Consider the following 24142-nt stretch of genomic DNA (forward strand, 5'->3'; position numbering starts at 1 on the left):
TGGATCAAGTCTGAGGAAAAATGAGCAGATAATGGAAGCAGTGAGTCCACCTGCAAGAAAGTAGGTTGTATCCATTTCTGAAAAAAAGTCTTTCTTCTGTCTGGGGTTAAACCTCTGGACTGATTTTAAAACATAGGTTAGAGCTTGATCTAAATAGAGGCAGGAGTCACTGCTGCCCACACACTTTGTGCTGCAAGGCCCTACATTTTAATGTGGTGTTGTTTTAAGGGAGGGGAGACGGGGAGTTGTGGGGCCCTGGATGTAGATCTCACCAAGAGGACACCTTCTCAGAGCACAGGACTAGATGTTGTGCTAAGAAAGCAACTCCATTGACAGAGGAAGCCATAAAAGATACTCAAGTCTCCAAGGTATTGAAAAAGGTGGGAGCATAAGTGAAGAAACCAAGATAAAATGAGAGTTTAAGAAAAAGGACAAGCTACAGGTACAAAAAAAAATCTTTAACCACAAGGACTCCAAAAAAAAAGGCAGGCTAGCGATGAAAGTAAAATGATGAAATAAAAGAAGCAGAGTTTATGAAAAATGTATTAATAAAATGTGTAAGGACTATGGGGAACAGAGGAATTCCATACAGGAAATACAGTAAGTGTGAAGAATTATCATTGTTGCATGTTTAATCACTTCATCTGATGTCCACTGGAAAAAGGAGCACCATAATTGTTAGACACATTATCCACATTGGTTAGTAGTATTAAATTCAGAGAAATGGAGTCACAGAGACGCTTACATCATATATTTTTAAAGTTTGACCACTATAATTTGTTATTTATGGTGCTGTCTCAGACATGGTATTTTGCTTATTATTGGTGAGAAAAGTGGTAGTCAGAAAGATGAAGCTTCATTGCAGTGAAATGTTAAATGATTGTAATGTGGGAAGGCCAATAGTCTTTCAACACCAACATATAACAGGGAGGTTAACAGTGATTGATGAGCAGCATGTTCAAAATTATTTTATAAAGGTTCTCATACGATAAACAACTTTTAATATCTTGCTTATGCTTATACTCACTGAATTGCCCTGAGAGCTGTACCCTGGGTATACAGCCTACTTTAGAATTACAATAGTCTGTTTTGTGAAGATGGCCCTGGTACACAGCCAGGGGGTTCTGAGGGTCTGAAAGCTGCCCTTCCCTAGCCAGCAGGGTGGGAGGAGGAGAAGTAAACAGCTACATGTCGGCCTTGATATCAGGCAGGGAAGATCTCTTTCATATGATAATATTTTCCTGAGGTTGTTCCAGTACATGGCCAGGTAAAGAGTATGATGATAACCTGTTTTGTGTCATTGTCATGATGTTTAAGCCCCATTCTGGAATACCAAAGGTTATGAGAATTTATGCACTGTATAAAATGAGCTGAGGTAATAAGTCCAAAATGAAACCTTACAGAATTCAGGAGAAACCTGAACATTCAAATCCTGGAGTTATATAGTCCCTACCAAACTACATTATTCTCTAGTCCCCTTCCTTTTTTGATAATTACTTCCAACCTATTAAGACCAGTCCATGTATCAGTGCTGTATCTTATTTCAAAATTTTCACAGTAACTGCTTGCCTAGTCTAAGAGTAGCTGTACATGCATCCTGCAAATGGCTTTTTTTGTTGGTTGAAGCTTGTTCTTGGTGCTCTGACTTCCTTCCCTTGACTCTTCCTGTCTCTGTGTGTGTGATTGCAGGTCCATGGTCACAGACTATTCAGGATGCTGGTGTGAATGAGCAGTGCAGCAACATCCTCAACAACAAGAGGTTTATGCTGGACATGTTGTATGCGCATAACAAAAAGCCCAAAGATGAAGAGGAGAAGGAGCTGGAGGCGAAGGAGGAAAAGAAGGAGACGGAGGAAAGCGAAGAGTCACTCACTAGCCTAGCCAGCAGGATCTCTATTCTTCAGGCCACAAAGCAGGCCAAAGATGAAAATGTCAAAAAGATGGAGATTGGAAATCTGGACAACCAAGGCAGTGTGAAAGCCTTTGCAGAAAAATTTAACAGTGGTGAGCTGGCTAAGGGGATAGCAGTGCCTGAAGATGAAATCAGTGAACAGGTCCCCGAGAAAACACCAGCACAGACAAAGAAGGAATCTGATTACATCTGGGATCAGCTCATGGCTAATCCTCGAGAACTTAAAATCAAAGACATGGATTTTACAGACTTGGGGGAGGAGGATGATGTAGATGTGTTGGACATGGATATGGGTCCTGGGGACTCCCTTGCTCCCCCTCCTCCACCTCCACCTTCTTTTCTGGGTTTGCCTCCTCCACCACCTCCCCCCTTGTTTGGATGTCCACCTCCACCGCCGCCCTCTGCTAATTTATTGGCTCCTCCTCCACTGTTCAGCACTCCTCAGGGTTTAGGGTCACCCCAGGTTTCTAGGGGTCAGCCAGCATTTATAAAGAAGAAGAAAACCATCCGTCTGTTTTGGAATGAGGTACGGCCATTTGAGTGGCAGTGTAAAAACAACAAACGCTGCAGAGAATTCCTGTGGTCGAAACTGGAACCCATTAAGGTGGACACTTCCAAACTGGAGCATCTCTTTGAGTCTAAATCCAAGGAACTGCCTGTCACAAAGGTACAGCTTGTATTCAGTTTGCTATTTTTCTGCTATTGTATTGATATTCATTCTGAATTAGATCTAGGTGATTTATGTTGTTTATATAAAACCAGTGGAAATTACTGGATGTGTTTCTAGCTTGGCCTATGACGGAAGATATTCCGTGGCCTGACACTAGAGATGAGCCTAGGGTGGTTTATGTGCCAAGTTGCCCTTCTGTCTTAGGTCTGCCAGTTGTGGGATATCACTCCAGGTGACAAATACCAACAAATTTTACATTAGATTGTCCATAGCTGAGTGCCAAACTAGATACTGGAATCTGAAATATTTTCTGTTGCATTCGTAAAAAGGTCACAGTGTGGTGATTCATATCTGTGTATTTGACAGTTCTTCACTTGGTAATATTTTCCTAATCATTATGTGGAAAGGTTAGAATATCAGACTGGATCTGCTGCAAAGAGTCTACGCATGTGCTTTGTTCTGAAGGATGGAATTATCAGCTGGACCATGTTTACAGCTGAACTCTGCAGGGGTGTTGGGTTTTTGTTTTATACTGGTGAACAGGCCTATATTAAATCTTTAATTTATACAATGTGGCAATTTTAGGATAGAAGCTGGCACAGGAAATACCTCTGTAGCTAGGATTCCCTCTTCCTTAGTATTGTAATAAAATAAACTCACAAAGGCTCATGACATGGCTGTTTGACATTAGAATCAACAACAAAAGGAAGCTTTTTATAGTTACACTTAAGAGGAACTTGAAGTAGTGTTAAAAAAGTTATTAGCCTGAACATTTTTTTTTCATGGCTACATAAACTCCTTTTCTTCTAAGAAGCATAATTGGTATCAGGGAAACAATATTTTTTTCCAGTTTAAATGATAGTAAAAAATGTCCATCTCTCTTAAAATAAATGAATGGCTTGTGTGTTTTCTCATATGCCTATATGTTTTATAGTAATATAAAAACAGTCAGCATCTTGAATATTTTACTTCTCTTTAGCTAGAGAAAGTTATTACATCTATTATGTATTATATATATTGTTGTTTGCTCCTACTCTGGGGAATCACAGTAAAGATGTCTCACAGTAAAGGTTCTCTGTGTCACTTGTCCAGTTTATTAGCTCAAAATTTTCTAACAGTAATTCTTGATCATCTTGACAAAGTGGAAACATTGGAATTTCTGTAATCAAGCCCACAAGTACCTGGCAATCAACAGGTACATAAAGAGAGGGCTCATGTAGATCCTGCCATCACTGCTCTCAGCTGAATTTTTTGTAATGCAGATGCATGCAAATCTGAAATGTATGGTTTAGCACCTTTAAAAACACATTCAGCTGATTGTTCATCTGGCCAATGCCGAGATTCATTTCTCTCTCTAATTCCTTCTCTGCTGAGGAAGGAATGCTGGTGACGTCATGGTGTGCTACTCCTCATCTCTCTCCCCGTAAATACAAATCTGACACAGATGGTTCATAGATGGAAGGAATGAGAGCATTTTCTTAGATCCATAAAATATTTAATTCCTTGAATTGAATGTGGAATGATAACATATTTGCCATTTCCAAAATTTAGCTTTGTGTTAAGTGCCAGCATTGTAATGGAGCACTCTGGCTGATTCCTGATCTTTGATTCTCACATGAAATTTTGATAAAATTTTAAATTGTTGGAGTTATGACTTGTTTACTTTTTCAGTCAATCGCTGTGCATGTTCCCAAACTACCCTTGGCCATTTTCCCTCTCTCACACTTGCTTCTCAAACCTGCCTGATGCTTTGGCACAGCTTTTGGCTTCTGGCTGGAAGATGAGTGAGCAGGTTTCTTTGAAATTAGTGCAAGTCTGAGGAATGATTTAGGTGCTTTCCCCTTGGCGACTAATAACTGCTCTCCACATGAGACATTGTACTTTTGGCTCTCTTTCCACCCTGTCCCATAACACAGACATAGAAGTCTCATTGTCTCATTGCAGAGAAGACAATGGGGACCGAGGAGTACCATAGTAGAATTCTCTGCAGGCTTTTGAAGCTCCTGCCTGCTTTTCGTGAAAACCAGCAACTCTTCCAGAGCAGGCAATGGTCCTTAGATCAAGAGAAAGTTGGAATAATTAAGCAGACCACCGAATCTGTAAAAATCTTGAGGTTTGGTACAAAGATTACACTCAAATTAGGATAGCTGTCGATTTTTCCAGACTGCTTGGTTTATTTCCAGAGAGCACATTCCCCGTTGTGTCTAGTTTCTCCTGTCCAATGGCTGCAATCCAAAACAGGTTTATTCTATAATATTGTAAAGTCTGACTCACAGCTCAGTTGGTTCAGCTGAAAAAAGAGAGTGCAGAGCAACAAATCAGAAGTTAAATCTCTAGATTTCATATTAAGAGATGGAAGTAGGTGCATGGAAAAGGAGCAGTCTAGAAGGATGAGAGGAAAAGCAAAGTCAGGGTGTATAAAGGGGGGCTTGGCTCTATCTTGTGCTCATGCTCTCTCATACAGCTGTAACCAATTTTACTCCAGTTTCTAATCCTTCACTGTGATTTCCACAACACACAGCTATAAACAGCTACTTCCTGGCTCATGAGAAGTTTTTCATTAAACACAATAGACTATAATAAAATAAAGTGGATTTAAAATTGTAGGATATAATGCAAGGTTTTGGGGGCTGGGACTGAGAGAGGAGATTCTTGATTTTAGGAAAACATATGCTACACTGAGAAATTTGCACATTGATGTTATTTTGTGGAGCACCTTTAGTTGCTTTAGTTGGTTTCTTTCTTAGAATAGAGCACCCTGCATTATATTGCCAATATTATAAAATATTATTGCCAATAGAAGGAGTGATCAGGTATCCCCTCCAAACCAGTGTAGTATTTATTTCCTTCCCACTCCACTGAACAAAGCAGATATTTTGGGAAAGTACTTCAACGTGTTTACTTTTCTGTGAAGAGAAGTGAAAACATGAGGACACTCCTCAATCAAATGCTGTTGTTCATCCCTTTTACCATCCACTTGGTTTTGCATGAAAGTATTATTTCGCTGATTCATGTATACCCTGTGGGATGTAGTGATCCATTATGTGCCCACAGACATAAAAATTAGTAGGAGATAAAAAGGAAGGAATCTGCTTTCATGTACACATGCTTAGACACATAGTCCTTTTGAAATGATTTGTTGCAATTTCAGTAAATGCCAGGACAAGTCACAAATGTGGACCAGAATTTCTAAAAAAGATTACATACAGACACCCTGGAAAAAGTCAGTGGCAGCTGAGCGATTCCATTTTAAATCTCCTGTATTAAATCCTTGTTTATTGAGATAGAAATAAAATAAAAATTTTTAAAAATATTTTAAAAATAGCCATCTCACTATTAAGGTAGATTTTTCTGCACTACTGATGCAGACTTTTGCAGCTTTAAAGGCAGAAGATATTTATGAATTGATGCTCATAATATAATTATTTATTTATATGACCACTTGAAAAGTTGTTTAAGTTTTTCTGCCTCCATATTAATTAAAGCAAAGAGGCATGTTTACAACTATGTTCTCATCAGACTGCAAATCACATTCTATGGGATGGTAATAGGTTTTAAATAATCCATTTGGATTACCCAGTCTTCAATAGGGACAAGAGAATGTAGCCAGTTAGGTCTTGTAAAGGTCTAAATTCACTATAATTGTTAATACATTGCAGAAGTGTTTGTTTTCCACAGATTATACTACCTGGTACATTTGTATTTTATAATTACTTTTGTAATTACATATAATAATATAGTATATATAGAAGTTGTAGGATTACACTTCATACTGACAGATTAAAATATAAAATCAAGTTCACTAGTTCACTGCTCCCTCAAGCATTTTAACTCACTCTGTTAATGAATTTATAAAGCATAGATCGAAGTCACCAAATATTGTAGTAGAAATTAGTAGTTGCAGCTTATTTTAACAGTCAGACACTTCCACCTGTGCAAATTCATTGCAGACGAAAAGCAATTTTTTTCCTAGCAGTAAGGTAGTAACGTTCATAGTAGTAAAATCTTTCTCTTTTCTTCATCCTTTTATTTATTTGGAAAGGATTTCTTTGGAACTCAGACCTCATCCCAAAAATGGATTTAAAATCTCTTCAGCCCCTGTTTTTGAAAAGGGTTACCACCCCAACATTTTATATCCCATATGCAATTCTAGCTCTGGAAAATACCTCCATGCACTCATGCCCTGTGCAGCTCATCTGTCTTTCATAACTCATTGTTAGGGAGTGTGTGCACTGCAGGGATTGCAATGATCCCAGCTGTGAGCGTCCTGCATCCCCCAAATGAATATGTCTCTCTTGTCAGACTTGGGAGCCTAAAAACAGAGCTGAAGATTTGAGGCTTACTTACCCATACCACATGTGGGAAGCCTAAATTTAACTCCTTCCCTCTGGCCTTTTCCCTTCTGCATAAATTCTTTGGAGCTGTGTAATTTTGTGCTCCAAAGGACAAGGTAAAAAGTGGTGGTTTTAAAAAGGCTTAGTGCAATACAAACTCAAGAGGAAGCAGTCTCTGGTGAACCCTCTTTGGTTTTAATGTGGTCTTGGCCACTAACTGTGGTCCTGAGAATGTGATTAGTGGCTCGGTAAGGAAAAGTTACTGCATTAAAGGAGAAGCTGCATCTCACATCCTTCAGGTAGCTCCCCAAGAAAAAGAGGAGTCTATTATTTAAAAAAGGGAAAATTCAGGAAGGCTTTGGGGATACTTTTTAGCAGCTAAGAAGAGAGCAGTTCTGACAGAACTGATAGAAAAACATAGAAAAGAAATATTATCTTTGCTCTCCTAAAATTTATTCTGTTTACTGCAAAATTGTTGTTTCTTTTTAAGTTTAAAAAAAACAATCCTCATATTACTTTCTCTGATTATACACATGTGGTATTTCCTAATTCCTGTAAACAGCACCTGCCTTCAGACCCACGTGCACACAAGAGTTGCATCATACCACGTAAGTTGTTCTGGTATGATGAAAGGACTGTGGTATCATACAGGTTCTGGGCAGGCTGCAGGAACCAGTGGACAAACCTCTTCCTGTGCAAGCAAGGTTCTGAGCTATGCCAGAAAAAGGTATCTTTTTAATGATACAGCTGCATTCCCCATTACAGGCTGTCCACAGCTGGAGGTGTTTCTGGAGGTAAATATGATAAGAAATCATATTTACTAACTTCCAATTCAAAAACAGCATGTAGGCCTGGCAGTGGGGTATCTTGTGTCTTGGTGGCTATAGTGCAGACCCAAAGAAAGTGAAGGACAAAGCTCAGTAGTAAAAAATAATCCTGAGCACAGATTGAGACTCGAGCAGTAAGTCTCCTCCTGGGCTTTCCTCAAATTCACAAGAGATGAAAGATTGATACATCAGCATGCAGGACTTCTCCCTACGCTCCTGTGCTTAATGGCATTCCTCAGTCCATCTTTGATAGGGAAAAGGCAGAAGAACCACAGAAAACATGTTTACAATGTTCACATATATGCAGAGGGAGGAAAAAAATCTGAGTATGAGGAGCAGTTTCCTTTCACCTTTCAGCTACCCAGCATGACATACATAGTTACCAAAGAGACAGCTTGTAGCATGGAATGATGAGAGAGAGAAAGAGGTGTAAAACCAAAGACCACATTCAACACTACATTATGCCATATGAGTGGATTTTGAGTCACCTTGCGTAGTTGGTTCATATTTTGCCACTATAAGGATGGGGAGAAAGAGAAAGAAATTCCTTGGGTGTAATCTAGAACAGAATTTAAAGCATATGTTGCCAGTCCTTTGTGATTTTGGTATTATTTGTACTTGGTAGTATTTGGAGGTAAGATCCAAGGATATGGATAGTGTCAAATAAAACTTTGTAAAAAGCACAAGGGTTAAAATTTTTCTGTGAAATACTATTCTATGAAATATTTGACAGACATCTAATGAGCAGCAAGGTCATATAACATTCCCCAGGCAGCCAAAGGTCAGAAAACCATGCCAGTGCCTCCAGAGAGGCACCTATGGCTCCTTTGCCAGTGTCCGAGGTGGATATATAACACAGGAGAATGCTGGCAGGCAGGTGGAACTACTCTGTTTCCCAGCCAGCCACACAAGTGAGAGAGGGTCCAGACTAGTGCATCCAACAGGGAACTGAGCCCTGGAGCCCCTTGGCTGCCCAGCTGCTGCCCCATCAGTCCTGTGCTGGCTAGTCCTGCTGCATAAGAGAGCTCTGGGCTGGCAGAGGCAGTTTCAATGTTTTTCAGACTGGCTCCTGCCCCAAACTGCCCTTTTGAGGACTATGTCAGACTAGCTCTGCTTTGCACAGCAGTGTTCAGATCTCTGATTGAATCCTGGCAGCTCATGTTGATAGGATAAGGATGTGCTACAAGAATTCCTCTTGTTTTGATGCCTAAAAATAAATCAGGTTTATACTCAGTGTCAGCTTTCTTGAGTGGAGGAAGTCATTAGTGAAAGGAGTGACTTTTCCTTTATAAAACAGATCAGAGGAATGATGACCTTGTTCTCTTCTTTACCAAGAAAACTGCTGCAGATGGGAAGCGACAGGAGATCATTGTGTTGGACTCAAAGCGAAGCAATGCCATTAATATTGGCTTGACTGTCTTGCCCCCTCCCCGCACCATCAAGACTGCTATTTTGAACTTCGATGAATATGCCTTAAACAAGGAAGGAATAGAGGTAAGAAAAAACAGTCGATGTCTTCAAGTCTTCATCTTCAATTTTTTTTTTTTTTCCCATGTTGCATATGGTACAGGCCAGACTGGTCATGGAAAAAGGAGAAGGGGTTGTATTATGTTCAGTCTGAGTGTCGAAATTTGTGAAACCAGTGCAGTGGACTCAGAAGCAGGAAGTATTGTGAGGCTGGGCATGCTCAGTGATGATGGATTATCTGCTTTGTTTGAGTAGCAATGGTGTTAATTTCTGTCAGGTTTTCCAGAGTATTATCTGAAGCTTGACTGAAATACTGTGAGCAGCAAAAATAGGCAGTGAGTTACCAGGGCTGATGCAACTGGTACACGATTTAATAAATTTCATGCCCAGCTTGCTGTTGGAGTCATTCTAGATTGTATATCTAATGGAAAACAAATACAGCAACTAGTTCTGCCCAGAATAGCATTTCTGTGTTACTGGTGTTTGAAGAAAAGCAGTTGGTATAAAGATTACAGATGATGTAATTTTCACCATTACATGTTTGACTTTACAGATATTCTTACCAAGATCCAAGATGAGCTCTGTTCATTATTTTTTTATCAAAACATTTTTCTTCTGTGAAGTGTAAAAGAAGCCTGTAGCTCCACTGTTTGTTGTTTTTTTTTTTCATTATGGTCTTATTCATTTCATTTTTTTTTTCAATAAGCCTATATCATCTAGTAAGAGTAATCTGCACAACTACAAATCTCAACCAGTGGCTATCAGAGGTCATATGCTAATTCACAATCACCTTTTAGTGGTTTGGCACTGTGTTTCGTGATTTCCGCCTTTCCACCTCCACCTTGCTGACTACAAAAAAAAGTAAGAAAAGCTTCCTGGAATGAAAATGATATTGCCAACAGTTGCATGCAACAGAAATGCTTAAGGCAAAAGATCCTTCTTGCTAGAAGGCAAGGGCTGATTTATCTAACCAGCTAACTAACTAGAATATCATTTCTTCCCCAAGCTATATTACTTTTTGCTATATGCATATTTTACTTGTATTATGAAGGTGACAGATCACTCTAAAACCAGTAATTTTTTTTCATGACCCAGCCCATGTACCCACCAGTGCAGCCTGCAATACTAAGCTTTAAAACACTGGGGAGAAGTATCCCTCCAGCCAAGCCCAACTCCCATCCACTTAGCTGTCAGTGCTGTAGGCAGTTTCCATACAAAGTCCAGCATAAAATGGCTGACAAAGGAGGACAAGACTTCATTAACTTCTGGGTATCATCTCCTTAGAATTGTGTCCTCTGCCTTCAGGTGCTCTGCACAGCCCACCCTTTCCACTGCCAACATTTGTCTCTGGGGCTGTCCATCTGCCAGCCACCTGTTGTGGCATCCACAGCTGTGCCTTGTACCACCACACCCTCCTTTGGGTGGCCTTTCCATTAGCTGCCAGGAACCCATAATTTCATTTAAAACATATATGAAGGTGGATTTCAATTTGAAGAATTCAAGAAACCAGGAAATTGTACGCTTTTAATATACTGGCCCAATGCTAAAGAAAAGGTCTCTGAGGTCTGTCCCCACAGCTTGAAGCTAAGGATGTGAGTAATCCTCATGTGATCATTCAGGTATTTGAAATCAAGAGAAAGAGTAAGTGCAGCAGAACCCAAGTACTTTGCACTCTGAGGAATGAAGTTTTGATTGGTTGGGAAGGATTATGTCCACGGAGAAAAGAGCTTTTTTTCCCTCAATTATATATATTTATTTACTTCTTATCATGTAAAACCCTACACTGAATTCAGATTTCCTTTTCAATCCCAAATTACTTATTTTTCTTACAGCATGTTACAGAGTCAGACCTTTATAGTGATAGAGAGGGCTGGGTTAAGCTATGCAGAATTGTCCAGGTAGCACACAGGTTGATACAAAAATGCATTATTGTGAGTCCTACTGTTTTCAGCAGATCCCTGCCTCAGTTTTCCATACTGCCCCTTTGGTCTACAATGTAGGCAAGCTTTGTTTCCTGTGTCTCTTCTCTTTATCGTCTGTTCATTGGCTTTAGCCCTTAAGTTATCATAGAGGGAAGAGAGGTTGTTGTTGTTTCAGTCTAAGTCGAGATTTTGAGAAGTTTTCTGGTTCATGTCTATCTAAATATAAGGAAATAATTGGTAGCCACTTTGAATGAATCAGTAATAGTGTAAGAATCAGCTTCATGTATTAAAAAACCCACAGATAATACAGCAATTTGCTATATAATGCAATTAATAGCTTATCTATGGGCTGATTGAGGCAGGACTGGTATGAAAAAAATATGCAATTTGCCTAATTAAAAAATTGTACCACAGTGGATACTCAAAAGCCTTTCTGGACAATAATTGTCTAGAAGAGATATCACATCCGGTAAGCAGAAGAGAGATGTAAAGAGAGCAGGAAAGAGATGTGTGCAGTGGCAACATAACATTCACTGCTAAAATTTCAGGGAAGCTACAATTTAGGATCATCTTCAGCTTTTGTAGATCCAACAAAGAGCAGAGCACCTAGAGTGTAAAAAGTCACCTGAACCATCCTTTGCCTTGGCAATGAGCTCTGTGTTGTGTCCTTTGCTGAGGAGCATTGTCACTGTCATGTGAGCATGTGTGTGGCTTTAGTTCTGCACCTTGGTGGATTAAATGGTACCTTAAAACTGACCTTAATGATTCCTTTAAGGACAGTGGGCTAAAGCAGTGCTGGCAACAAGCAGGGATGCAGTGGGCCCAAGCTCAGGATAGCCCAATTCTTCATCTGCTCAGTCCATAGCTAGAGCACTAGGTGCAGTAGAGCCTCCACTGCTGCTCTACATCCTTGCTGAATGCTGCTTTGCTTTTGACATTGAATTCATGTTAGTAATCCATGCTTTACTTTTTAACTTTAAATATATAACTAAGTGGAAAAAATACTCTGGTTATTTTAAAGCCCTCTATTACTAAGTATGTAGCGTATTTTTAGGTCTTAAAGCGGTTAGGTACCCCTAACCTAACCTGAGCTGTGAAAAGAGGCAGAAAGTGGGGCCATGACACTAGAAAGGCAGTAGTCCGCTTAGTATGCAAAGCAGGCACTGTTTAAAATGTGTTTTCAGAGGAATGCACATTGTGTGTTTGCAAGCATGAGCCAATCCAGCTAAAAAAAAAAAAATTGCCACCTTACATTTGCCAAAGTGTTTGTGTTTTCCTTTCTTTGAAAACTTGGCATTCATTATGTTCAAACAACTTGGAGCTCACTGCAGAATAAAGAATTGCCTCCTTACAATGGATGAGGTCTTGCTGGGAGTTAAGCAAAAGAAGCAAGCTTAATCCTGGCACCTAATTTTTATGTATCAGAGACAACTGCAAGAACAGAGTCCAACAAACCTTGGTGCTTGTCTGGAGCAAAGGAAATGAGTGAATCCCTCTATAAAGGGCTGCTCAGTAAGGAAATGTGGACCAAAATCAAATTATACCAAAGACTATGGTTAATTTTAGCAGACTAAAATTAGGGTAATGCTGTGAGGAAATTAGCATGGTATTTACAGCTTTACAATATGGCTTGTGATGCTACACAATGTTGATTACATTAGTAGGTATAGCTTTTAGTAAATCTTTGAATTGAAAAAAAAATCTCTCCAGGTGTGCTGTACCCTCCATACCCAGGTATGCTACACCCTGCATACCCGTAATAAACAGTTTGAAGTATTGGTGTCTGGAGTGGCTGGATAGCCCTGAGATGTAAAAAGGGGTAAGAAATGAGAGCTTGATGTTAAGAAGCCAGATAGTGATATGTATAAACAAAAATCAAAATTTGATTTTTGGAAACAAGGTATTTACATTTTTATTCTGATCATTGACATGGTGCATCAACATTTGCAGTTTCCAACTTGTTTAGCTAATTCTTTGTAAGAGTGTGACGGGATGTTTCAAATGATGCTAGCTTGTGTGACCTGAAAGAACACCTTTTTTTCACATGTCTAGACAGAAGAGAGAATGGCCTCAGTGGTGCCTTGCTGGCCAGACACCCACAGTCAGCATATCACAGCCCTAATCTGTTTCAGACTTTATTAAAAAAAAAAAATATGCCACACTTTCTCTCCTTGCAGCAGACCAAGTCATCTGCAGTTTCTGTGACCAGCAATGACACGTTCATGTATTTCTGTAGAGAGCTGAGGAAGAGGAGTGGTCTGACTGAGGCAATGGTATCAGTTCCTGATTTACAGAGATAGTCATCAGCATTTTAGATGTAGTTCTTTCTCAGAATTGGATCATTTTTGGGAGAGTTGTGATAAAATTAGTGCAGGCAGCTTTTCCTACAGTGAAGTTCTGACCTTCATATGCTGTTACCTTTTCTAATAGTTTCTACAGGTAATGCAAACAGGAATGGGTCTTGTTAACAGCTGCCTGGGAAGCTGAAATGTGAGAGAGCCTTTCAGGAGTTGGATTGTCTTCTCAGACCTGTCACATATCTGGTAAAATACCCACTAACATGTACTTGGTGATGCAGCTTACATAGTTGTGGTCCTCAAGCCACAGGAAGCTTTGGACACAACAACAACAAACACATATTTGAGTTAGTAATTTTTTTAGGCTGTTGTTCCCCTGGTAAGATTTTTGAGGTGAAATCAAACACCAAAGGTGAGACACCCCTGCAACCTCATCATCACTGAGAAGCTCCAGTATCTCACAAAAGAGAAAACTTAAGCACCTAATTTCCTCAGAGGCGCTGGGCTATTTGCAGTCACTGCTTAGGTGCTTCCTTGCATCGCACACTGAAGCCCATGACCCTCAGCCATATGTTGCTTTTGTAAGTCTTCCCTCTTAGGAACTTTTGGAGATTATACCTCAGGATGGCAGAGTCCAGGAAATAAGCAGTTTGATCCCTTTGCTGGAAGTTCAAGCAGGTGGTTGAGTCCGGCAGCAGAATAAATGGGGTCCATTATCTCCTGCAAAAATTGCTTATTTTCTTCGATTATTTGAGCACAGTTTCCTCAAAACCTAAGATGCTGGCCCAAGCAGTTGTGTGAGAATGCATGAAGGTGAAATACATGTGTTACATGTACTAGAGAATATGAGCATAGGGTTTGTTAATAACCAATTCTTCTTTAATTGACCTGAAGGTTGCTGACACCACCTCAGTTATAAGAAAAGACCAAGGAAGCTGGGCCTGTCCAGCCTGGAGAAGAGCAAACTGAGAGTATCAATGTATTTAAGTATCTAAAGGGAGGGTATCAAGAGGATGCATCCAGGCTCTTCTCAGTAGTTCCCAGGAATAGGACAAGAGCAATGGGCAGAAACTGATGCACAGAAAGTTCCACCTGAATATGAGAAGGAACTTCTTTACTGTGCAGGTGACTGGAACAGGGAACCCAGAGAGGCTGAGGAGTCTCCCTCACTAAAGATATTCACAAACCATCTGGTTGCAATCCTGAGCCATGTGCTCTGGGATGGCCCTGCTTGAGCAGTCCCTTCCAAGGTAACTCACTCTGGAATTCTGTGTACTGGGATGAGCAAAAGGTACTAATGATTGGGCTCTAAGCTATTTGTGATTTAATGGTTTCATCAGGTGCCAGTGACCTTCTGCCCTGCTGTGATTTTATGCTACTTTTGCTGTTAGGTTTTTTTCCAAAAAATAATAGAAATAAAAACTAAAATAATAATAAAGTGGCAGATGGTGTACTCATCAGTTTCCAACACCGAACAAATGGCTCAAATTAATCATAGAGTGGAAATCAAGAAGAGGAGCATTTCACTACTTGCTCAGGGGCACACCAAGGGTGATGACCAGCAGGATCAGAATCATTTGCCCAAGCAGGTCAGGAGTGCTGGTATAGGTCATTGTTATGGGGGCACTTGCACCCTGGATGGTGTGAGACCTGCCAGCAGCTCTGGCCTCAGCAAAGCATGGCTTTCAGCAGCAGGGCTGATCCTCAGCAGCTGGCACCACAAGCACAGGCTCTTTTGCTTGGCATCCTCTGTTTCACATAGTACAGTACACAGCACTGCAGTCTTGCAGAACTTGGACTTGAATGCTTTTTGTCAGCTCCATCTATCTTGTGATGTTTATATAAAGCTCAAGGAGGAGGAGAGTCTCTTTGGACATAAAGCTTACTGTTTCTTTGCTCTCTTTAAAATGCCCCAAAGCAGTGCAAAATCTGGAGTGAAGGCATTGCCCTGCCACAAAATACTTGTGGGCTCCCTGCGTAGCTGCCAAAAGTCCTAGTTATTTGTAGGAGGTAGTTGAGAATACTGCTGCAGTGTTAGCTTTCAAAAATGCATCAGAAGCATTTTTACACCCCTCACATGGCTACTGCTAAACTCTCCATGTATGGATGTTCAATATGATTCTATTTGCAAGCTGCTCTGTCTCAGCTGAGGGTGTGTCTTCCTCTTGTTGTGGAAGAGAGGAGCAGGCTCTAAGATGCCTGACTCCTTCAAGGGACACTGCACAACACCTTTCTTTATGAGTTTCAGGCTCAGTCTGATTTTTTTTTTTTTCAGACTTTTTTAGATGAGTATTGATTCAGCACTGAGACCATGAAGCAGCTACTTACAAATCTAGTTTTATGTTAGATATGACCCAAGTTACAGATTTCAGCATGTCTGGGTGGATGGATGGATGGATGGATGGATGGATGGATGGATGGATGGATGGATGGATGGCAGGCACATCTCAAAATCAATACACAAATGCTGTCAGTTGAAACATGTGTACATCAGAATATTTTCCAAGCAGTCCTTTTCAGGCTAAGGAAAAACACAAGAGTGTGTTGAGGGATTTTCCTCCTCTTCTTTTTTTTTTTTTTTTACTTATGATATTAATTTATTAACTGTCCAAGCAAGGAGGCTTTTTGTTGTCGTTGTTTATAACAAAGAACAAGGGAGAGAGGCAACATTAACAGAAAAAATGCTTCTTTATTAATGTTTATGGAAGTCAACAGAAGAAAATGGATAGCAATAGAAATGCTGTGGCAGAAATTAAATAAGTCCCAGTTCAACAAATTGAACATTATTTGCCTGCTTAACTCTTGTTCTTTGCCTGATTGAGCAGGAGAAGTCCCTTGCTCTCTATCCACTCTTAGCTCTGGTGCTGTACAAACAGGCAGGGGAACTATCGGCACTGGAAGGGGGCAGTTGTGCTGCTTTGATGAATTGGCTATGTCCAGTGTTGGAACAAGGCTGTAGTTTGGATTGGCAGGTTTGATAGCTCTTTGGCTGTATTTTTATTATTCTCTCCTCCCCTTCAAAACAGCCTCTATCATTATAGATGGCTGCAGCAAAAACATGTCATTCCTGAGATGAATAAACATAAGTTGTGTTAAAAATCTGCTTTGCTTTAAGGAGGCATTGGTCAGTAGCGTAGACACCTCAACTTATCTGATGCCTTTACGTTGCTTTGCTTTTCTTTTTTTTTATTTTGAAGTGCATTTATTGTGTTAAAAACTGATTAAGAAGCAATACCTTAGAGAGCGATACTTTCAGAACCAAAGCTGCCACATTTAAACAAGCCTGCAAAATCCATGACTTAAAGGGAAAATTTAAATATTTTGAGCCACACTGACAGCAGAAACTGAAAATATTGAGATCCTTTTTCAGATAAAAAGAAAAATAGGCCATATGTTATGCAATGCATAAGTCAGCTTTAAAGTCAATGTGTGTTCCTTGGGAAGTTGTCAATTAGGGTGAAATCTTTAGGAGTGACCTAGTAAGCTGCAAAAGTTTCCGTGCTCCATAAGAAAAACAAAACAGACTGAACAAAAAGTAAGAAATTATGGGAACAGCAAGGGACAGGAGTCTTCAAGTTATTCCTGTATAATTGCAAGGTACTAGAAGATTTGTCGATATTGGGCCTAAAAGGGACCTTAAAATTTAGTCTGACTTGCTATAAATCACAGGCCACAAAACTGTTCTCCTTCTACCCTTACTTCCTTGTGTAATTTACAAAAAGATGTTAAGTTCTGACTTAAACATATGAAAGTTGATGAGATCAGTACTAACCAGTTTCCTTCCATGTCCTTCAGTGTTTCATCCCATGATTAGCTGCTTATTATCTACTGAATACAGATTTCCAAAAAATAAAAATTTCAGTCGAGATACATTTTTAAACAAACTGTGTGTGTGTGAGATAGCAGTCCTTGTTTTGCTTCCTTGTGCAGCGGATTAGTTCTTGGTTACTACTGTGCTGTCCTAATTTAACAGCCAAGGACTTGAGGACTTCTACTGTGGCTGCTGTGGGGTCACCCAGCAACCAGCCCTCTCAGCCCCACCACTGATGCTTGCCTTTTATTTCCCTGTACAGAAAATCCTGACCATGATCCCCACCGAGGAGGAAAAGCAGAAGATCCAGGAGGCACAGCTGGCGAATCCCGATGTCCCCCTGGGCAGCGCTGAGCAGTTCCTTCTCACCCTCTCCTCCATCAGCGAACTCTCCGCCAGGCTCCAGCTCTGGGCTTTCAAGATGGACTACGAGATAGTGGAAAAGGTGAGGGAAAGCACAGGGATGGGTGGAGACTCTTCCAAGACTTTGCTTAATCTTTCCCTGACCTTGGTATTATTAAGGACATTTTGAGGAAATGGTAAATGGGTCGTTTTTGTTTCGGTGGCCAAGCAGGAAACAGCTAAACTGATCCTTTATAATCTCTTCCTTCTATAAAAGAAAATTAAGAGATTATGTCTTCCTTCCTTTAATTAGTCACTAATGATATTGAAACAAAGAAGAGGACCAAATCTCTGCCACATCTTCTCCAGATGTTGTTATTCAGGAAATTACTTCAGAGCAATGAGAATTTTTCTTTCATAAAGATTGAGTGAGGACTACTGTATTCAGTCTTATATCATGAGAGTATTGATCTTACACCCATTTGAACTAAGGGAAACACCATCCATTCAGGTTTTTTTGTTTATAGCTCTCAAAATTCTAAACAAAAGATAAGACAGTTCATCTCAGTCACACACAGTTGTTTCCACCTTCTCCGTGGCTGGCATTCATTCAAAGAACACTATAATTGGGGTGTCTGTCAAGAAGGATGACTCATAGGCACAAATTGTTAAAAAGAGGATAAAATTTTGGTGCATAGATGAGACAGAATGAAACTGTGTAGAGGATTTCAGGTACTTGCTGCCTTTCACAAGGTCTTTCAGGAATATCTGCACAGGAGCTTCCTTTTGGCTGCACTTCTGGTGCATATCCCTGGCATTGCCTTTAAAGCAGCTCTCTCCTCTACATATTTGTTTTGTATCTGTGCACTTAGGTGTGTATTGAAAAATCAGTATAACTGTGTGATATGGATTCTAAAAAGTGAAATATGTGAAAAAAGTTTCACATGCTTGTGAAAATTCCTTATGTTTACCTAGCAATGGTTATTTAATGAGTTGTGCCACAGTGGATTGATTTGCAGGTGATATTGTCAAGATTACTCAATCCTTATTTAATTTTCTTAGATGCTAGGACATGCAATCACACAAATACTCAGGATTTTTATTGGAATGTTTTCGTATTAGCCATTTATATTTCTGAATTATATAGCAAAATACTTGTATCTGGCATGAATACTTTTTTGCCAGTTTGTTCTGTTTTGTTTTGTTTTCACTCTGGTACAGCTATATATTCTGCTTTGAAGTTACCACAAGGCTAAATTGTACCTTTCATGTAAGCTGAGTTAGCAGTAGTTGTTAATCTCTGCATATACCTAGAATTTCTAATGTCCTCTCAATCAAAAAGCAACATTTGAAGCACTGCTAAAAGCTAAAGAAATTCTGAGAGTTTTCTTTTGCCACAAAGTTATTTTATTGCCAGCTAAAATTCATGTAGAATGGGCACTAGTACAAAATGTCTCAAATACTTAAATTACTCAGAGAAGCAACAGCTGTAGGGAAGACAAAAGCAACATTTTTATCCCTGTTTGAAGGTAGATAGGACTAAGCACAGTACTTACCATGAAGTGGTAGAGGAAATAACATGTGGTAAGTGTGATAAAGTATGAGGAGCACATGATAAGCCTAGCAGACAATCATAGATAGAGCAGACAGCTTGGGTCTTGGGTGAGGACAAAGAAACAGGGTCAGACATCAGGGGTGCAAGGCAGAGTGAGCACCTGGGTGTCTCCAGTAACAAAAGTTTTAAGTTCCAGATAACCAGTAAACATGCATGTTATTTAGACTGAAATAAGATACTGGGATATTCAGTTTTAAAAAATTAAGTAATTTGCATTAGTGACTGTGATGATAAAAGAGACCCTTGAGCTGCTAACATTCTTCTGTTCTTAAAGCTATGTTTTTGTAGAAGATCTATCTGCAAAAGGGCAAACCCTTCACGAAATATAGGTCCCAAAATCACTTACCTCCACAGCTTTTGCTGGTTTGTTTGGTTTTTTTTTTTTTCAGTCTGGTATTTACTTGATCTTTTCTTTTTAAATCTTATTTTGTAATAAGGAAAATTCATAGCAGTTCAGAATGCACTCATATTATTTACCAAGTCACACATACATTTTATGTAAGATATGAGTGCTATTATTTCCATGAGGCTGGAAGTTTTAGGTGGTGTCAAATACCTGACTTATTGGTAAGACCAAGATTCTCATACATGAGACTCTTCTGCTAACCTGCCAAGAACAGAGTTCTGCCTAAGTAGGTCTTAGCTTTATCTCTGACAACCTGGAAGAAAAGAACATGAATTGTTCAAGAAATGGGTTAAGTGATACATTGTTTATGTTCATGAAAAGCTTTTCAGGCATAATAAGAGAAATCATCTTTCATAGCTTGAATTTAATTAGCTGAAGCAAGTCAGGGTACATTTGTAGGGAGCATCCTCAGACTGTGAGGGGCTGAACTGAATTAATAAATACTCACTTTTTGCCCTCAATAGAAAATTTTAAAAAAGAAAAAATCCTTTCCAAGTTATTTTCTTGATAATTTGTATGCTGCTTCGAAATGTTAACTTAAATGCTAACTGAATGTCGTCAGCAGAACAATCATTTCTCTCACTTTTCGTATCCTCGATTAAATGCATAAAGAGGTTAAAAAAATTGCACTGTGTTGCTGCTCATTCCTCATATGGAGCTACTTATGATGAAGATATTGTCAAATTTTATTATCTTAAAGGGACTTAAAGGTGTTAAAAATGAATAGAAGCTTTTTTTTTTTTAATTAAGATCACTGCAGACAAATATATCCTTTTTGCTGACAATTTAAAAGATCACAAAATTAATATAAGCAGGTGTAGAAATGAGAAAAGTACAATGAGTTGAGTTCATTTGTACATGTCCATCAAACATTGAATCAGACATTATGAGTTGTCTTTCAGACAGAAGTTCTGGACCAGTCTTCAAGTTTCATTCAAACCTAATTTTTAGCTGAAAAATAAAAATGTGGTATCCAAGGATATGAGGTAGCTCTGCCTTATCTATCTGCCCTCTTGCTTCTTATAGGAAGCAAGAGTGGGTAAATTTGAAAAAATCAGAAATTTGTCTGATTGTTCAGTATCTTGTGCAGTCTTTTTTGTTTTTTAATCCTACAATAAGAAATAAAGAGTAATTATAAGTGTGTACTATGTGCAAGAAAGTCTAAGATTAGATAAATTGTCTAAATAGCTAAATGAAGGGCTCAGTATGGCCTGGTTTGGAAGCCTCTTATGCCACCTTCTTATTCACCTGGAGAATGTTTTAAATTAGTCTTTTAGCAATGTTTTTTTGACAGGTTGAAAATTGATCTAAATTAAATAGTTCAGAAGCCTGTGTTTACCACAGATTCAGAGCAGTTTGAGTCATCCCATAACACAACAAAACAAACTAAATCAACTCTGACTTTAAAGCAACTCAAAGAATACTGTACAGCAGTTTTATTTTAATTCACTTTGATAAAATCTTGGATTATTTAGCACCTCTCCTCCAATGTATAAACTACTTAGCTCACTATCTCATCTCTTAATTTGTCTTGAAATTGCCATATTCTTTTCAAAGACAAATTGCTCTGTAGGGACTAGAAATGTGTTTCATTCATCTTTTATGGTAAAATATTACTACAGTTGTGGAAGGAACCATTGTGTGTCTCCAAGAAATTGAAATTCTCAGTTACTTTGCCTGTTGGTCTAAAATCGCAGCCTAATTTTGGCTTCTTAGTTCATAAGGAGTATAGCAATTTGGGAAATTGGGGAAAAAAGTCTCCCTGCCCATGGCACAGGAGTTGAAACTAGATGCTCTTCAGGTCTTTTCCCACACAAACCATCTATGATTCTTTGAAAAGAATGCTGCTCACAGATGCTTAGAATGGCATTTGATGATACAAACAATGTGAACTGTTAGTGTGCATACAAAATAAATAACCCTGGGCCTCACACAGAGACACAGAAGTAAGTTCTGTCAACTCAATTACCCTCAGTCTCTTCCTTTGAACTCTCTGGTGTAGTTCACTTCCTAAGGTAATGGAACAGAATTTATGATTTCAAGCCTTACCAGTATGCATATCTATACTCAGATAACATGTGTAGGTGGAAGATGCATTAAATTAAAATATTGAAATGAGACTATCTGTAAAGCTTGATGTTTACAGTGCGTTTTCTTTTTCAGTTTTAAATTCTCACAAGCACAAAACCATATCTAAAACACAGAAATGGCCATTTTTGGAAGAAAGCTGTAGGTTCAAGCTAAAAATGTAAAGTCAGCAAGGTTTCTAACTTTTTAAATTTGTTGTTCAAAGATTAGAAAAAATACTTCTAAGAAGCTTTTTTATCAGTTGGGGCTTGGGTGTGTTCATGGATTTAACTGAAATACAGCAGCATTCTCCTGTTTGGATTCATAGGATAATCCCCAGGACAAGTAAGGCAATTGCATACATAAAAGAACAACAGTAGGAAGATATTTTATATACTTTTTTTGCTGTCCTTGCATATGATTTATTAGCTGGAACATGGAAGAAAGCCAGCACACATAGCCAGTTTACACTCTGCAAGACGCCAGTTCAGGAACTTTTTGCAGTAATTAATCTAAACCATTGAATTAAAAACTAACCTTCACTTTCTTGTTTTTGTCCTTATGGTAGGAAGTTGCAGAACCACTGCTAGACCTGAAGGAGGGAATGGACCAACTGGAGCACAATAAAACTTTGGGATTTATCCTTTCTACTCTGCTAGCCATTGGGAACTTTCTGAATGGAACCAATGTAAGCCTGATGTCCCAGGTTTTTCCTTCAAAAAAACAGAAGTCAAAACCATTGTGAAAATTGCAATCCACTATTTATTTTGTACCAGAAAACTAATTTAGGAAATAGAACGTGCTTTTATTCTGTGTTTTCTGTTGTGTCTTGCCTCTCTCAACATAATCTGAAGGAAATGTGGAGCTAAGTTCTAGTGTAACTCCCTTAAATGTAGTGTTGATGCTTTGCATTCAAAGTGTGAGAACTGTGTCGTGGGTCATTTCACTGTAGATGGACTGATTTTAGACCTAGTCTTCAGCAAGTTAAAAATTAATAAAAGCAATGAGTTTCCTCTCCTGTAGGATTCTTCTTTCCCCTCTGCCCCTTATTGGTCATCATTTTTGTCTACTAATCTACATGGGAAGCAGTAAGCAGTTTTATTTTTAGTGTCCTTTTTTTTGATGTCTTTATTTTTATTGTCTTTTTATTTTTCATGTGTTTATTTTTTTTTCCATTACAGGCCAAAGCTTTTGAGTTGAGCTACCTCGAGAAGGTTCCAGAAGTCAAGGACACAGTGCACAAACAGTCCCTCCTGCACCACGTCTGCACTATGGTGGTAGAAAAGTTCCCAGACAGCACTGATCTTTATTCAGAGATCGGGGCCATCACTAGGTCAGCCAAGGTATGTCCAGTAGGTAAATACATCCATATGTACATTTTTATAACCGTCTTTGAAGTGAAATATTTAAGATTTTATTCTGTTCTTTGATATTTTGTTCCTCCCTGGTTGCAGCACTATTTATGAATGTGTGTTCATTGTGTCATTTGCACTGAATTTCAAAGATGCCAGTACTGCCTCTTCCAAACTTTATTTCTGTCTGTCACAAGGTTCCCTCATCAGAGCACTCTTAGGCAGCCATTGGTTATGACAGCCATGTTAATGTTATGCACATTAATGTATATAACTATAAGGAACTATTTTCAGGCTAAAACTTTATTTTACCAGTATCTTCAAATATATTTATTCTGTGGCTTGGGGAAATCTCTTTTATAAGGCAGATACCTGATTGTATTTTAAATCCAATGGAAGGAATGATTTTTTTTACTAATAAAATTTGTCTCCAGAATTAGAGAGTCCTTGAAATACTTGGTTTAACTCACAGAATCACAGAATGGCTGGGATTGGCAGGACCTCAGCAAATGATTTAGTCTAACCCCCTGCTAAAGCAGGTTCACCTAGAACAGGTTGCAGAAGAAAAGTCTGGGTGGGTTTTGAGCATCTCCAGAGGATCTCTTGGGATGTCCTTAGGAGTTAGGGAACAAAAATAGAAATAAAGGGATCTTGTTGCAGCACCTCTCATCAAAAAATGGTAATTCCCTGGTTAATGCATAGGTCTGGTCAATGGCTTGATGCTGTATGGAGATTATTACTGCTGTGAGCAGGCATGATAGGAAAATCACTTTTAAATCTCTCAGAGTGTGAGATTTCATTAATAACCCTTAAAAATAGTGCATTGCTTGATTAATGGAGTAAACATGGGAGATAGCAAACATAAAAATTCTGTTTAGGAGTCATGTCTCATGGAAATGATGATAATTACAGCAGATAATTATAGTGTCCTTCTAGTCCAGTGTCTTGATTCACACAGTGGCCAATACCAGCTGCTTGACAGAAGAGCACAAGAAGTTTCTAAGGGAATGACAGATTTCTCCTAGAAAAATGTTATTTCATGAGCCATAATTCTCATTATGTGCATCAAACAGAGGAATGATTTCTTTTCCAAAGGTCACCTTTTTTGGATGTTGGGAGA

The 24142-nt window shown here is 39.0% G+C and overlaps 1 protein-coding gene across 4 annotated transcripts in view; it reads left to right on the top strand.

Annotated features, from left to right (window-relative positions):
• Positions 1–24142, top strand: part of FHOD3 (formin homology 2 domain containing 3) — a 374768-nt gene that overhangs the window by 309424 nt on the left and 41202 nt on the right. For all 4 annotated transcript variants that reach the window (XM_053946675.1, XM_053946685.1, XM_053946696.1 and 1 more), the window contains 5 exons: positions 1690–2579; positions 9079–9237; positions 17503–17685; positions 22239–22358; positions 22852–23013. In XM_053946675.1, the coding sequence (XP_053802650.1) occupies positions 1690–2579; positions 9079–9237; positions 17503–17685; positions 22239–22358; positions 22852–23013 (1514 nt within the window). The remainder of the gene's footprint in view (positions 1–1689; positions 2580–9078; positions 9238–17502; positions 17686–22238; positions 22359–22851; positions 23014–24142) is intronic.

This window comes from Vidua chalybeata, chromosome 1, assembly GCF_026979565.1.
Source record: "Vidua chalybeata isolate OUT-0048 chromosome 1, bVidCha1 merged haplotype, whole genome shotgun sequence".
NCBI classification, from domain to species: domain Eukaryota; kingdom Metazoa; phylum Chordata; class Aves; order Passeriformes; family Viduidae; genus Vidua; species Vidua chalybeata.